Raw genomic sequence first — 16,964 nt, forward strand, 5'->3', positions numbered from 1 at the left:
TTCACCAGCTGCTTGGAGACCATGCATCTGGCTGACTTTCTCTTAGAGTGTGAAGTCTTTCAAGGGGGTTATGGAGTCCTTTGCCCCTCCAAGGGGCAGTCCATCACACCAAGAAGGCCTCACGCCGGTGTAGAAATCTCAGCATCCTTGACGGCAGGTCTGGTCCGTGGGGCCTTTTCTTGCCCACCAGGCCAGCACACGGCCCTTGTGCTGCCAGGCATCTTGCTCAAGCTCTTAAGTGTTCATGATGAAGTGATTAACAGTGTGGCCACCAGCAGCGAATATTTCCCTGTCTGGACTGGATGGCACATTAGCCGATAGAGAAACGCAGCAGCCTCAACTCTTAGTAGACTCAGGAAATGACAGAGGTTCTCAAACTTCAGCATGCGTCTGAATCATGTGGGAGGTGGTGAGGGGCGGGGGGCGGGGGGGGAACAACTTGTCAAAACACAGATTGCTGAGCCTCACCCCCAGAGTTTCTTCTGATTCAGCAGTCCTGGTTGGGGCCCAAGAATTTGCATTTCTCAGAAGTTCCCCGGTGTTGCTGGTGCCGCTGGTCTAGAGACAATACATTGAAAATCACTGATTTAGAAGATTGCTAGAGAATTGGATGAAGCCCCCTCAGAGGAGGAGAAATTATCCAGTGCTAGGTTTTTGTGCTTCCCTGAAACCTTCGCTCCAATAAAGACCCCCTATCATCTCTATTGTAAGTTCTGAAGCCTTGTAAAAGGACAGGAATGAAAAATGTAAATCTGCATAAAAAACGATACACAATACCAACTTTATGCCTGTGGGCATAGAGCTGGGAATGTTACAGAATGCCTGTGCGCCTGTCGCAGTGTCACAGCAACTCCTAGGTACACTTATCTTTGTTTTATGGAGAAAGAATTAGAGGTAGCAGGTACTGTGACTATTGTCTAAAAAGCAGACAGACATTGGAGTTAAATTTTTTTTGGTCATGAAAATTATCAGATGTACACAAAAGTAGAAGAAATAGGGTAATGAATCACCAAATGCCTCAGCTTTGGCAATGACTGGTTCTCAGCCTTGAGTGTTTGTTAGATTCACCTGGGAGACTGGTCAAACTAGAGACTGTGCGATTATCTCCACATTCTCGAATTATCAGGACTTTGCCACACTGATGACAGTCTTCTAACAGGACGGCACCGGCCTCCTAGAAATCTCTGAGAGGCAGATTTGTTTTGGTGTTATTTACAAACGAAGTTAGAAGTTAGGCCACAGGGACACTCTGTTCAAAGGGAACATTGATAACCTATCTCTCTGCCGTAGCCCCGTTTGGGCCTGTCTTCATTCAAAAAATAATACAGAAGGGGGGCAACATAGCATGTCACTTGAATATCTGTTTCACAGCTTTTTTTTTTTTTTTTTAATGTTTATATTTATTTTTGAGAGAGACAGAGACAGAAAGTGAGTGGGTTAGCGGCAGAGCGAGAGGGAGACACAGAATCCGAAGCAGGCTCCAGGCTCTGAGCTGTTAGCACAGAGCCCGATGCCGGGCTTGAACTCATTGAGGGTGAGATTATGACCTGAGTCGGACCCTCAACCGACTGGGCCACCCAGACGCTCCTGTTTCAGGGCGTTTAAAGGAAGTAAATGTAGGCTCATCTGTGACCCAGTAAATCCTCTCATAGGTATTTACCCTAGAGAAAGGAGTGCTTATGTGAACGCGCGTGGGCGCGCACACACACACACACTTTTACCTGAATATTCACCATAGTTTTATTAGGTATAACAGGAAGATCTCAAATGCACTGTGTTTAGTGAAAAAAAGCCGGACACAAATGAGAATATTCAGTCCTATTTCAAGTAGAGCAAGTCCAAAAACAGGCAAAACAAACCCATAGTGGCAGGAGAATATTGTGGCTGCCTGAGGCTTGGGGCTAAAGGGGTGCGACGGAGGAAGGCAGATTGGGAAGAAGCACGAGAGATCTTTGGGGGGGTACTAGTGATCGGGTGGTGGTTACGCAGGTGCACACATGCGGGAAAATTAATGGAGCGGAGCCCGCAGGGTTCGGGCATTTTAGTGTGTGTGAGCCATACCTCAGTCAAGTACTCTTAGCACACGCGGCCGCACCCACACGAAACCCCAGGAGGCTCAGACCCAGCTGTGGCCCCGCTCCGCCAGGGCCTCTGCGCCGTCGGCCCGCGCCCTCCAGTCCAACTTCCGCGCGGCGCCGAGGGCAGGAAGGCCGCTCCCTCCCCGGAAAGCGCCGGACAGCCCCTCCCCCGCCCGAGTCCGGCCGGACCGGGGTCCCCGCACGGGCCCCGGACGCCTGCGCCCCGCCCCCACCGGTGCCCCGCGACCGCACGCCCGGGCCCCGCCCCGGCCCCGCCCCCGGCCCGCCCCGCTATTCTGGCCGGTGGGCCATGCAGGGGAGGCTGCCGGCGGGTAGGGGCGGCGCGGGGTCGCAGGGAGCCGGGCTCGTCCGCACCACGTGCAGCAGCGGTGGCGGGGCCGGGGCCGGCGCCGGGCAGCCCGGCGCGAGGCCCTCGGAGGGGCCGCTGGACCCCGTCTACCCCCGCACTTATGGGGCCCTGCTGAAAGTGGCGCAGATGGTAAGAGAGGCCCGGGGCGCGGGGCCGGGGGCTCCTGGAGAGGCCGGGCGGGAAGGGGACCCGGGAGGTGGCGCGCCGGGCGGCGGGAGCCGGGCGGGGCCCTCCGGAGCATCGCGCCGCGGGCGGGGCGGGGGACTGCGCCGCCACCGGCAAGTTCGGGGAGGGCTTCGGAAAGTTGCTTGCGCTGCGCGGGCCCTGGAACTCAGCCCCGGCGCCACCGTTGCTCCCGCGGACCCGTATCTCCAGAGGTCCCAAGTTTTTCCACCCACCCCTCTGCGGGCCCCGACCCGCTTTCCGACAGAAACCCCAGGCAAAAGTTGCTTTTCGTCTTCCTTCCTCTTCTCTGGGCCGCGCCGCTTCGCACCCGAGCCGGGGGTGGAAGAGTGGCCCGGGTGGCGCGATGAGGCGGCGCAACCCGACCTTCTCCCCCTGGAGGCCTCCTCTTCCTCCCACCCCAGGGCACAGGGCTCCACTGCTCAGGGCGCAGTTTCACAGAGAGGAGGAAGTCCGAAGTTCTCAGTTCCATGGTAGGCAAGAGGAATTGGGACCCTCCGGGCAACTGTTCTGGACCCCTGACCTCTCAAGTTCAAGGGAGCCTCCTTGTCTAGGGGGTCTGCCGGAAGGCGGAGGATCAATGGGGAACGTCTTTTCTGTGGAGCCTGCGCACTAGTCTCCCTACTAACTGTAGGAAGTATCCAACCCTGTCTTTCCTGTTTTTTCCCCCTATATATGCATACTTATGATAAAGTTTAATTTATCAATTAGGCATAGTAGGAGGTTAATAACAATGACTAGTAGTGAAATAGAACAATTATAGCAATATACTGTAATAAAAAAGTATGTGAATGTGGTCTCTCTCGAAATGCCTTACTGTCCTGTAATCACCCTTTTTGTGATGATGTGACATGATTGAAATGCCTGCCCGATGAGATCAAGCTAGATGAATGATGTAGGCATTGTGACATCGCATTAGGCTGCTGTTGATCTTCTGATTAATCAGCAGAGCAGAGGGCCATCTGCTTCAGGACTATGGTTGGCTGTGGGTAACCTAACTCACAGAAAGCAAAACTGTGTGTGTGTGTGGGGGGGGGGGGATATTACTGCAACTCACTGGGGGAGCCAGAGTCACCTGTGGAGATAGGTAGGCAGGCTGGAGGTTCTGAGGTCTGAGTATGACCAGTGCAGTGACAGGAACCTTCCACCAAAGTTGATATTGTCTGGTCTGTTCTCTTGTTCCCCACTCTTTTCTTTTTTCCCATTTCTTCTTTAAACAAAATTTCATCTTAAACACCTTTCCCATTTGTTTAATATGTTTCGAAACTAGGTTGGGCTGTTTGTGACTCCACTCGTAATGTTTGCAGCAAGAGTTGTGGGGGGGGGGGGAGGGTAGTTTTGAACAGGGATGTGGACAAAGGGATGTGGGAATAGGAACCAAGGTTACGCATCCAGAAGCTGGCGTCTGCTAAGGTGGGGCTGGACACAGAGTGAGAGCTGCCCTTGAATCCATACCACTGGTATTCTGGTGTGTGTACAGAGGGCTGTCATTTCCTGCTTGGGCCAGATCTGAAGGGAGGGGGACTGAGTTCCCTTTTCTCTAAGAAAGGTGCTAGATGGACCCCAAATTAGGAAGTATTAGCTACTACTAATAACAACAACAAATTGTTCTGAGCAGTGTTGATTTTGAGCAAGACATGTTTTGGCTCACGGTAAGACCTCTAATCAGCTAAATAGAGGGGACCAGCCTACCTCTTCGTTCTTAAAAGATGGGTGGGGTGAGACAGACCCTAATGCGGCACTGGAAGAGATACCATGAATCAATAGTGAGTTCAGTGGACAAAAATTGGGATCAAACCCTTCATCTGGTCCACGAGTTTGATGGACAAAGGTAATGGGGTTAAGAAGGCTCCATGTTGGTCCATGAGTTTGGGGCATAATGTCTGTGGAGAAGAGAAAGTTCCATTTCATTGTAAGCTCCTCAACTAGGCTCTTGCCTGTGGCCCTTATGCCAGGTTGCAGGTGACAGTCATGGGGCCTGTTGTTCCGTAGAAGAGAACAAAGACTTGGAGAGATGCTTCTCTGCCTCTTTTAAAACCTTCTTCGCCGGATTCTTATGCTTTCTTCCTCCCCTGGAGATCCCCGGTGATTGCAGGCTGGTTTGAACAGACCCCTTGAAAGTAAACTTGCCCTTGCAGGGTGGTCCTGTTACAATAGAGAGACTATTTAGGGTTGTCTAGCTGGGCCTCTTGTCTCACTCTTCCCCATTCTCCTCCTCTTCCTCTCTTCTGGGGTGCCTGTGTAGACATCTGATGTTCTCTTGTCTTCTTTGCTGGAACACGCGTGCAGGGTCAAGAGTTAACACCACCGGGGGAAGGGCAGATGGCAGCTGAGGTGGTGCCACAATTGGACACCGTATCCATGGGTCTCTGATTTTGACTCTTGGTGTCTCACTCGCATCCTGAGTAGGCTGACCTTCATGTCCTACACCTCCCGTAAAGTGTTTTCCTCATGGTCTGCTCAACAGACCTGTCAACGTACTACTTTAAGAAACCATTGAAAAGGCTGTTCTCTTTGAGAACAACTTCCTTTCTTTGCTTTGAATCTTGCTTTGAATCTCCACCACTACCAGAACCTGAGGAGAGAAAATAGGAGGACAGCGAGTTCTCAGTGAATGTTGGGACCTGACACGTCACTTGCGTGAATCTTTATAATCCCGTGGCCACGATAGTTGACTTTCTTTGGTCTTCCTCTTTAGACCAGAGACCGTCACAGTTTTCGGCCCTAGAGAACTGTGTTTCTTTGTTGTTGTTAATAGCTATATTTTTGGGGGGTCCTACTACTTAATAATACACCAGGGATTCTACACTATATACCATGTATGTGCCATTAACTGTTTGTAAGAATCCAGCGAAGTACCATGTTTTGACAAAGAGGAAACTGACTGAAAGGTTAAACTAGTAAAGGTCACACAGCTGTCAGCGGCAGAGGTGGGGCCAGCCCAGGCCTGACTAACCTCATGTCCCCAAAGACCCCGCACAGTTATTGCTTGTTAACAGATCTGGGGAAATCGATGCCACAGTGAAATACCACTTCACACCCAGTCTGATGGCAACAAGAGAAAAGACATGCTAATAAGCCGCCATACTAATAAGTATGACGTAGAGGATGTGAGGAAATCAGAACCCTCATACGTTGCCAGTTGGCTGCTGGGAATGTAAAATGGTGCAGACGCTTTGGCGAACAGTCTGGCAGCTCCTCAGACTGTTAAACATGGAGGTGCCATGTGATCCAACATTTCTGCTCCGGGGTGTATACTCAAGAGAAGTAAAGACACACGTCCACACACAAACTTGTACGGAGAGGTTCATGGCAGCATCCTTGATAATAGCCAGAAAGTGAAAACAACCCAAATGTCCGTAAGCTGATGAAGGGATGAAAAAACACCGTGGTCTATTCATAGGATGGAATACTAGCAGGAAAAGGAACGGACAACATGGATGATCCTTGAAAACATGCTAAATGGAAGAAGCCAGGCACAAAAGACCGCATATTGTATGATTCCGCTTAACATGGGATGTCCAGAACAGGCAAGTTGATAGAGACGGAAAGTAGATTAGTGGTTTAGAGCTGGGGAGTTTGGGAGCTTTGGGAAGCGGCTGCTGAGAGGTAGGTGGTTTCTTTTTGGGTTGGTGAGAACGTTCTAAAACGGATTATGGTGATGGTTGCACAGCCCTGTGAGTATACTGAAAACCATTGAATCATCCACCTCAAATGTGTGGATTGAGTCTCAGGAAAGCTGTTAAAAAGAAATAGATCTAGGGAGAGTTTGGAGCGGGGTACTCTGCGTGAAGCCACTGGGTGTGGGAGGGCCACGGCTATAGGAAATCCCCCTGGTGTCTCCCCGTATCCGCCACTACAGGAAGGAGCGTCCACCTGCCGACCTCACAGAATCTGAGCTGAAGAGCCTTGTCGGGGGCGGGCAGGGGCCCTAAGGTGAAGGGGTCCGGGTGCTCCTGTATGTGACCTCGCCAACGTTCCTCGTCAGTTCGTTTGTTCCGCAGATATTTAAGAGTTCATATTCATTTCTGCAGAAGCAGGAGGCTGTGACAAAGCCCTTGCCCTCAAGAAAGTCTGTGGTTTCATTGAGGCGACAGACAAGTCCCAGAACTGACTGGTTGGGAGGTAAAAGCTCTGATGGTTGCCTACACTTAGGAAGGAAGCGGGGAGGCTTGAAGATGAAGGTTACATTTGAGTTGAAGCTGGAGAGAGGAGTATGGGTTTGTGAGGTCAGGAGCACCCTATTCCCTCTCTACTGCCTTTATTCAGCATGTTTAAGTTGGAGACAAGGGATATGTTGGGGGTGGTGGAATGGAAGAAAATACAGCAGGATGTGAGTCAGTCCTTGGGCAGTTATTAACCTCTGTACCCCTGACGTCTAGAAAGAGGTGTCATCTCTTTTATTAGAAATCTGCTGTGTTCTCATGTGAGGCGTGCGGAATACAGCAGTTAACTAGACAACTTTCTGCCTGTGCAGGGAATCAAGGACTGTGACATTTGCAGAACCATATGGAAGGAGGATCGGAATGTGGTTTCACAAGCAGCAAAGATGGAAACTTAAATGTCTTCCAGAAGTTCCAGTCATTTACTCAGCAAATATTTGAGCACCTAGTGTATGCTAGAATACTGTGGAAAGAAGAGCAAATAAATAAGGCAGATCAGCCCCTGTCCTCCTCCTAATACTCAAATAGGAAAATAAACATTAATAAAATGATTATAAATCTATAACCATAAACTGGGACAAAAGCTCTGAAAAAGAGGCACTCAGTATCAAAGAGAATTAACTAGGAGTCTGACCTGTCTGGGAGATGAGGAGGGGCTTCTCGAAGGAAGGGGTATTTGAAGGATGAGGGAACGGCATTACCAGAAGAAGGAAAAGCACAGACCATGACTCTGAGTCTAGAGAAAGGAGTATTGCTGTGGTTGGAGCAGAGGGAACAAAGGTGGAAGTGGTTTGCGTGAGACGAGAAATATGCAAGGCCTGCCAGATCATCCTACGATCCTTAATCTAAGAATATCAGGGAGGCATCACGTCGCGATCGCTGTTGAAGTGGGTTTCAAACCAGGGCTGTACTGCCCCCTAGAGGTTATTTTGGAACTTGATGGAAACTCCTTTTTGGTTGTCCAGGATTAGGATCATTTTATGTGTACATTTTACTCATTTCGGGATAGTCATGACGGCATTGCAAATATTTAGTATCCTAAAGAGATGTTTTATCTGAAATAAGATTAAAGGAGCCTACTACTCAGGCTGGGTGGAAGCTGAGTGGGTGTGTGAATCTGGGGAGAGCACACTAAGTTTTCTGGCATGAGAGAGCATTCTAAATACCCTCTAGCAGGCTGGGGCAACTGTGGACTTCACTCTGGAAATTCACAGCCCAGTTACCAAATAGAATTGGACTGCGGGGGAGCTCAGCCTCTGGTATAGCCGTGAATAGACTTATGCGTGGAGAATGACCCAGCATAACCCAGAACGATCCACCCCTCTTTGTTCTGCTTTAGGTCTGTGTAGCAGGGGAGAGCACCAGATTTGGGTCCCAAATGCAATCTGCACACCCATGTCCTGCTTCCTGGAAGCCGGAGGGTTAAAGGCAGCAAGGGACCTCACTGCCAAGATTCTTTCACTCCCAACCCAAAGCTGATCCAAGAACAGGAAACTACAATAAAACATAACAAGTTATGGGGTTTATTCCCGATGACACAAGTAATGCTTGCTCATTAAATTGGGGGAAACACAAAAAAGAAAGTAGTAGACTCTCTGTTTTCCAAGATTAGCATTTTAAGAAAGATTTTATGCAGTTTCATAGTAGACGTGTACAATTTGAGGTTGTTCTATTTTTTTTTCTGTTTAGAAAATTAGGATGATCTGTACCTATTTTGTAAAAAATTTTTTTTGCATAAATGTGATGAATGCTTTCTCGTGTCACTTAATGATTGCCTGCAATTTGTTGTTGTTTTATGTTTATTTTTGAGAGAGAGTGCGAGTGGGGGAGGGGCAGAGAGATGCACATGCGCGCACACACACACACACACACACACACACACACACACACACACATACAGAATCTGAAGCAGGCTCCAGGCTCTGAGCTGTCAGCACAGAGCCCCACACGGGGCTCGAACTCACAAACCGTGAGGTCATGACTTCAGCTGAAGTCAATGGACTGAGCCATCCAGGTGCCCCGTGCGATTTGGTTTTTAACAGCATTGTTGTAGTCAGTCATAGGTGTACTATTGTCTGTGTGACCAGCCCCCTCCCGCTTTTTGTGGCTTAAAAAGCTCCCGATTCTGTCGATGTAGGAAAAGTCTGTGGTGAACTTCCTTGTAGAGACATCCTGGTGTACAAATCCGTAAATTCTCCCTCAGGATAAATGGCAGTGACCTTTTACAGAGAGGAAATGGAAGTGCTTCTTGCCCTTCAGAGCATGGTGACATTAAACAATTATCTGAACATTTTAATATCTACAAATTATTGGATGTCCCTTTATCATCCAGAAATTTCCAGGAGCCGAATGTGATGGTAATATTTTAAGTGGTGATAGTATTTTTGGTGTCTGATGGTTTGGAAAAGGAACAATGACATGGATGGGCTAGAAGATTCTGTAGTGCTTTTAAATTTTTTTTATTTATTTTTGAGACAGAGAGGGACAGAGCATGAACGGGGGAGGGTCAGAGAGAGGGAGACACAGAACTGAAACAGGCTCCAGGCTCTGAGCTGTCAGCACAGAGCCCGACGCGGGGCTCGAACTCACTGCCCGTGAGATCATGACCTGAGCCGAAGTCGGACGCTGAACGGACTGAGCCACCCAGGCGCCCGGATTCTGTAGTGCTTTTAAATGCACTTGTATTTAAGTAATGGGACCAGCATGTGCATAAATTTGAAGAATGATCTTACCACACCTATTTATTCAGGCTGCAGAGTATGTAGATTTCTTAACTACTGGCAAGAATTCCCCTCCAGAGCCCCCTAAAAACCACCTGCCCCCGGATTGGGAACCGGCGGCCAAAGGAGACGGTGCTGATGAAGGCCACTGGGGAGCATGAGTGGGTGCGTGCGTGCGGTCCCGCGGGAGTCGCACAGGTTCCGGACGTCACAGTGGGCATTCCAGACCCTCCACGGCAATCCTGGGCCTCACGCGGGGGACGCCCTGTGTGGGTCGGCGTATTTAGTTACATCCATGTGTCAGGGAAGGGCTTCTCTGCTCCCTTCCTCCCAGCCCCCGCCCCCACCCCCCCTTCTCAGGCTTCCTGCCCAGCGCCACTGGACGCCCATCTGTTTCCTCCCCCTGCCATCTGCCTTCCCCGCGCTGGCCCAGGCGTGCTGCCCACGGGAGCCTCCCTCTGACCCGCCGCCTGCCACATGCTCGCCGTCTTTGTCACCAGTTTGGCTCAGCGTCGCCCTCGCCGGCTGCTCACTCTCTGGCGTTCCTCGCTGGGGCCTCGGCAACTCCTGGCATCGGTGGCCTGGCCCAGAGCCAGGTCCTGGCTGCCGGTTCTTCAGCCCCAGGGGCTTCCTGGAGGAAAGGAGGACGGGAAGGAATCTCTCCCCACCACCGCGGCCCACCCCAGCTCCCTGGTGGAAATCAGGAACAGAGGAGCTACTCAGCCCCTGCAGAAAACGGAGTTCAGCTGGCTTGTGTTTTAATCAGCAGTGATGATGACATGACCCTTCCTTTTCCTGGAGCGGCCACACTCTTGTTTGTTTGTTTGTTTGTTTTATTTCCTTCTTTAGATAGCTAGAAGGATAGGTAGATTGATAGAGGAGGAGAAATTTTCTGTAAAGTGGTTTCCACATATTACCCACAGAAAGGATTGCTGTGAAAGAGCGGTATTCTCCAAATTTTTAAAGATAGAGAAAACACAGTTCCTTCAGAAGGGGATGGGAAGGCAGGAAAAAGTAATTAATTAAATGCTTTCAGGTACAGAGTAAATTGGAACCTGCTGAGAACTATCGTGTGACCTCAATGTGTATTTACTCACTTTTCCTCATAGGTTTTCTTTATTCAGCAGCAATGCTAGTAATTGTTTATGAAGAAGCCTTTTTTTTTAAAGTTTATTTATTTTGGGGGGGGGGGGAGAACACGAGCGGGGGAGGGGCAGAGAAAGAGTCTCAAACAGACTCCACACTGTCAGTGCAGAGCCTGATGCAGGGCTCAAACTCATGAACCATCAGATCATGACCTGAGCTGAAGCTGGATGCTTAACCGACTGAGCCACCCAGGCTCCCCTGAGGAAGTCTTTTTTTAACTTTTCCTCCCCAATGATAAAAGTGGTAGTTTAATAATAATAATAATAATAATAGCATTTATCACTCATTGACTTCCTTAGGTAGCAGCCACGAGGCTCGATGTTCTACATGTGTTACCTCATTTCATCCCCATGATAAGTAGGTCCTGTCATTATCTGCATTCTGTAGATGAGGAAACTGAGGCACGGGGAAGTTAGGTAACTTGCCCAAAGTCATAGCCATAAAGAGTGAAGCTGGGTTTTGGAACCAGACAGCTTGAGTCCAGATGTTGAGCTCATCAAAGGACAATTTGGGGTCCTTTCTTTTTCAATGTCAATACACCATGAGTATTTTCCTTTGTCATTAAACCTGTTTGAAAGCGATGTGATACCTGCATCCGAGTCCTTTGTTTGGTTGTATCATAATTTATCCATTTGGCTTCTCGTTGGTGGGCAGGCTGTGGCCAATCTGAAAGGAGGCGCTGTGAGAAGCAACAGCGGGTACTTAGAGACGGTTCCACCCTTTGCCAGAGATGAAATCGGCCAGACAAGGGAAAACCCCTCACTGGGGTATTGGACAGTGTGTGTATAGTATTTTAGAAAGCATATTCACATGTTACCCACAGGGCTGCTGGAAGGCTTAAGAGGAAACCATTGTTACTCCTCTCGTTTGTTAAGTCACAAGTTCCTCCTGGAAGGGTTGGGAACAGAGGGGAACTAAGGTGCGAGTACCTGCTCTACTGTGTCAGGCAATTTTACGTGCTTTTAACCCTGTTAGTGGCTCTGTATTACTTATCTTCCATTTTTTTTTTTTTTTTTTTGGTTGAACGGAGGCTGAGAGGTTTTGTAACTTGCCCAACGTTGAAAATACCCATTAAATTCTGGAGCCAGCATTCGAACCCGGGTAAGGCCAAGGCCTAGCCTTTCTATGGTGGTGTGCCATCTCTCCATGTGGGGTGAGCAGACCCTCCAGGCTAGCCCACTGTGGCAGACGTGCCATAGGGTGACCCCTAGCGAGTCACAACCTTGTGTAATTCCTTCCTCTGGAGCGTGGGACGGCCCTATGACTTGCTGCTAGCCAAGAGAGTATAGCAAAGGTGATGGATGTTATTCCCGTGGTTATGTCATGTCAGATGCCTAGGTGAATGGATGTTGCAGATGTAATTAATGTCCTAAATCAGTTGATTCCAAGTTAATCAAAAGGAGATCGTCTCCAGGTAGGCCTGACTTAGTCATGTGAAAGTCCTTAAAGGAGGTACTGGGTCCTTCCCAAAAAGGGAGATTCTCCTGCTGGCCCTGAGAAGTAAACTCTGCTGAGGGAGTTGGGCGAGAGCCTGGCAGAGGGCCACCTGCCCAGCACCTATGGGCTGTGTCTGGAATCTAAGAGCAGCCCTCAGCAGACGGCCAGAAAAACAAAAAACCAAAGACCTCTGTTTCAGCAGGGAACTAAAATCCGCCAACAATCATGTGACCTCGGAAGAGGACCCCAGGCCTCAGATAAAACCCCAGCCTGGCCAACATCATGGCTGCAGCCTTTTGAGACCTAGAGCAGAGGACTCTCGCCTGGGAGCCTAAGTGTTCTCTTAAGCTACTTAGTTTGTGGTCATTTGTTACACAGCGGTACATACTCTTGCACCCACAGAAGCCCACGTATCCTGCATCAGATCTGGCACTCTTGTGGCCGTTCCTTGGCGAGGAAAGATGGGGCAGCAGAAGGCAGAAGGTGCGTTGCCATTCTTCTAATAAACCGGATAATTTGTACATGGCTGTGGCCCTACATCATTGAATTCCTGTGGAGTAAACCTGTTGAGCTCTTGCTCTGGGCATTGTGCCGCATGCGTGGTATGCAAGAACTCACCCAGCATTATAGCCTTTCTAGGTGTCGGTATTCCCATTTTACAGGTGAGGAAACATGCGGGGCCTTCTCTGCAGCCTCTAGGCTTGTAACAACTGCCTCTATCTCCCAGCCATCCTGTTCCCCTCCAGGGTCCCCTCCCAGAACGATTTTTTAAGATTAATTTATTTATTTTGAGAGAGAGAGAGCACAAGCAGGTGAGGGGCAGAGAGAAGGAGAGACAGAATCCTGACTCGGCTCCGCGCCATCAGTGCAGGGCCCGATGTGGGGCTCGAACCCATGAAACGTGAGATCATGACCTGAGCCAAGATCAAAAGCAGACACTTAATTGACTAAGCCACCCAGGCACCACGCCCCCGCCCGCCGGAGCCATTCTAAAAAATAAAAACCCTGATCCAAACAGAAAGTATGGCTGTGTAATTGCTAAAAATATGTTTATGGGTTTTCTTTTTTTTATTTTTTTAATGTTTATTTTTGAGAGAGAGAGAGAGAGAGAGACAGAGCACGAGTTGGGGGTGGGGGAGCAGAGAGCAAGGGAGGCACAGAATCTGAAGCAGGTTCCAGGCTCTGTGCTGACAGCTCAGCACAGATGTTGGGCTTGAACTCACAAACCATGAGATCCTGACCCGAGCCGAAGTCAGACTCTTAACCAACTGAGCCACCCAGGCACCCCAAATTATGTTTACTTTTTAAAAAATAGACAACATGATCAAGATTTTAAAAGTACACTGTATCCTCTGTATGTTAGCCAACTTGACAATAAATTGTATTTACAAAAAAAGATTTTAAAAGTACAAAAAGTCCTCCAATTTCCACTTTCCCTCCCTGGAGGCTACCAGTGATACCAGTTTCTCGTGCATCTTTCGGGAATTATTTTGTGCTTCCGTGTGTGTATGCCCCCCTCTCACCCCAGATGGGAACATACTTACACACCCTGTTCTGTACTTTCACTACTTAACTTTCCATCTTGGATATAATTCCACATCCGTTCAGAAGGTGCTCTCATTCTCCTTAACAGCTGCATTGCCTTACAGAGAATGGATTTACCATAATTTATTAAACAAGTCCCCCACTGACAGCATTTAGGTTATTTATCATGATTTGTTCTCTCAGGGCTATGGTGGATGCCCTTGTACATAACGTAGTTTTGAATGTGTACAAGAATATCAGAAGGAAAAATCCCTAGAAATGGAATTTCCGGACCAAGTGTTGCCTCATCTTGGGAATTTTTCATCTGTCCTGCAACTCAGATTTGCAGACCACACCTTGTGATCTTCTTCCTCAGGGTTTCAGGGATCTTCCACATCCATTGACTGAGGAAGACTCTACTTAGTGTTGGGTGTTCAGAGTTCCACTTAACTTTAAGATACTAAGAACCAGGGAAGTCTAGGAACAAAACTTGTGTGACCAGCATTTTTCTTAGAATTTCCCAGTATCCATCACGGTGGCGGGGGGTGGGGGGGGTGTTGAAATCAGCTTCCCTAGAAGTAAAGCTAGAGATGGGGTTCTTGTGCACATGGTTTTCTGAGTCAGGGAGGCAGGCGCGGGCAGGAGAAGGAGCTAGACAAAGGTGGATTTTAGAGGTCTAAGCCTCAGCCTGATCTTGCAGGGACCTCTGTAAAGTGAGGGGCATCACAGATTCCCCTGTTTGGAGGCACTGGAGCTGGGCTTTTGTCCCCTTCATTGGCCACAGACCAGGGAAGGGAGTAGATAAACTCCCAGGGACCTCTGAGCCAGACAGCTGTAGCTGTAGAGGGGAAGATCATTGGCACAGGGTTTGCAGGTGGGAGGAGTTAGCAGCAGCGCCCCCTGCAGTACCTGGGCAGCGGTGCATTGACCTGGTTAAAGGTAGCGTAGTTGAGCAGCGCGCAATGGAGTGCCGGCTTGTGTTCCTCAGGAACATTGGAATTGCTTCCGTCTTTCCGATCTCTGGTGAGGCTCGAAGCGGATGCAGTCTGGGGACTTAACAAACCTGACTCCTTCCACCCGCAAAACTGGTTTATCAATATTCTTGCCCAGTCCCTTTGGATCTCTGCCAGGCTGCTCAGCTTTTCAGACCACCCAGGACTTTTGATGTTGCTTTTTGCTGTCCACTTAAAGAGTCATGTCATTATTTTTTAACTCCCCCTTGAAACAAGGGGAGAAGAAAGCAAATCAGCGTGTACTGCATGGAAAATAAAATCAATAACGGAGCAAAATTATTTCTGTAACCTTTTACAAGGGACTCAGAAGCAATGTCATGGTAGTATGAATAACCTGACCGTATCTGTTTTAACTCCTGGGAAGGACTTAAGAATGTAACCACAGAGAAAGTTTCCTGGAGAAAAGAAATTTGATTTCTGAGGTGAGGCCTTATTGACACAGACGGTTGTGAGTTTCACTTGGAAAAGGTAAAAGAGACACAACTAACCCTTGTATTGACAATGTGACATTGGTTTTACAAGGGTTTGTCAAGTGTCACTGTCACTGAGCAGTGTGTCCTGTTTACCGACTTCCACTTCAGGCAGAGAATGAAACTCTGCAGCACAATATGCACCCCTTGTGTCTAATAGGGGTCCCCTTGCTGACTGTAAGCTTACTCTCACCGCTTACGGTGACATCAATCCCGTATTTAGGGATGCGATCGCTGCTTCAACATACACTTGTCTTAGTGTGGTTTAGGGATGAAAAATTGCTTTCCAGTTGTAGTGGGTTGAATGATGACCCCCCAAATCTATGTCCACATCCTAATCCCAGGAACCTGTGAACGTGGCCTTATTTGAACAAAGGGTTTTATCGGATGTAGTTAAGGGTCTTGAAATGATGATGTGAATTACCTGGGAGGTCTCTAAATCCAATGACAGGTGTTTTTGAAAGAGACCCACCAAGGAGAAGGTGATGGGGAGTGTTGGTTTGAAACCTTCTTGGTGCTTCCCAGGTGTAATCTGAAACCAGTCCCACATAGTGGGAAGGCAGGGAGAGACCAACCAGGCGGCACATTTAATAAGCAAAGGGAGCTTACATACAAGGCTTGCCTTGGGCGGCAGTAAGATGAATGGATTCCTGCGCATGCCCACCAAATCTTAAAAGTTTCCATAGAGGCGTTAACTGCATTCAGTCCCATACGCCGTGCAGGTGTTCTCAACGTTGCATCACTATCTCAAGACGGTCCTCGGAGTAGCCTCTGGGAGTGCGAAAGGCAAGCAGAACCCCAAGTTCCACGGATGGTACGGGGGAGGCAGTGAGGACCTCTGAGGACCCAGGTCCAGCTCCCAGGTCAGCTGGTGGTCACATCTGTTTGATGACCTTCTCCAGCAGTGATGTGAAGATGTGGCGGAGATTGCAGTGACGTGGCCGTGAGCCCAGGAACACCGGGGCAGCCGCCAGAGGCTGGAAGGAGCAAGGAATGGATTCTCCCTCAAGTCACCAGAGAGAGCGCAGTCCTGCCAGCACCTTAATTTAAGCCCAGTGGTACTGATTTTGACCTCTGACTTACAGACTTGTAAAAGAAGAAATTTCTGTTATTCTAAGCCACCACCTTTATTGTAGTGCTTTACAACAACTGCAGGAAACTGATACAACCCGTTCAAGACTTTCCATTTTGGTCAGATTCTAGAAATCGTCCACATGGTGGGTCGTAGGCACTGAATATTTTCTCCTTTGAGTAGCAACGGCTCATGTGCAGGAACAGTGTTTCAGAGAAGAGATGGCCATCGTCTGCTGTTCTGGATGACAGTTATATCTCAATCTCCTTTATTTTGGTACATCGTTTTCCTTAATAGCTTATTCAAAAAGAGAAGCAGTCCTTGAATTTCTGCTGAGAAAAGCAGAACCCTAAAGACAGAGCAAACATGAAGAGAACATCAGAGAGTCATTGTCGGATGGCAGAGTAGAGACAAAAGATGAAAAGTACATTCCAAAGAAGAGCTGCTTCTGGCTTTCTGTGGCCATTGAATGATGTGTCCCCAGTTCCCCCGAACCATTAGATTCCAAATAAATTCTACAGCATTCTAGTAGAATCTTTAAAGATATTGCAGCCCCCCAAATATGTATTAAGGCAGTTGAATTAGCCCTGCCTAATCTGCTTGTGAAATAGTTGATCTTGTTAAAAATGTTTGTAGAAGTGCCCAATGACTTCAGTCTCTAAATTACATATATATGTATATATACATGTACATATATGTATATACTTTTGTATTTTTTATTTATAAATAATTCCAGATTTATAGAAACTTTGCAGGAGCAGTACAGAGACACCCCCCCCCCCCGTATA

The 16,964-nt window shown here is 48.5% G+C and overlaps 1 protein-coding gene across 6 annotated transcripts in view; it reads left to right on the forward strand.

Annotated features, from left to right (window-relative positions):
* Positions 1–2,361: 2,361 nt before the first annotated feature.
* CMTM7 (CKLF like MARVEL transmembrane domain containing 7) overlaps positions 2,362–16,964 on the forward strand; it is a 49,850-nt gene continuing 35,247 nt past the window's right edge. For 2 of the 6 annotated variants that reach the window (XM_042903135.1, XM_042903136.1), the window contains exon 1: positions 2,362–2,577. In XM_042903135.1, coding sequence (XP_042759069.1) covers positions 2,389–2,577 — 189 coding nt within the window. In that variant the 5' untranslated portion in view covers positions 2,362–2,388. The remainder of the gene's footprint in view (positions 2,578–16,964) is intronic. The other 4 variants (XM_042903138.1, XM_042903139.1, XM_042903140.1 and 1 more) reach the window with 3 other exon arrangements.

The sequence above is a fragment of the Panthera leo genome, chromosome C2, assembly GCF_018350215.1.
Source record: "Panthera leo isolate Ple1 chromosome C2, P.leo_Ple1_pat1.1, whole genome shotgun sequence".
Lineage (NCBI taxonomy): Eukaryota > Metazoa > Chordata > Mammalia > Carnivora > Felidae > Panthera > Panthera leo.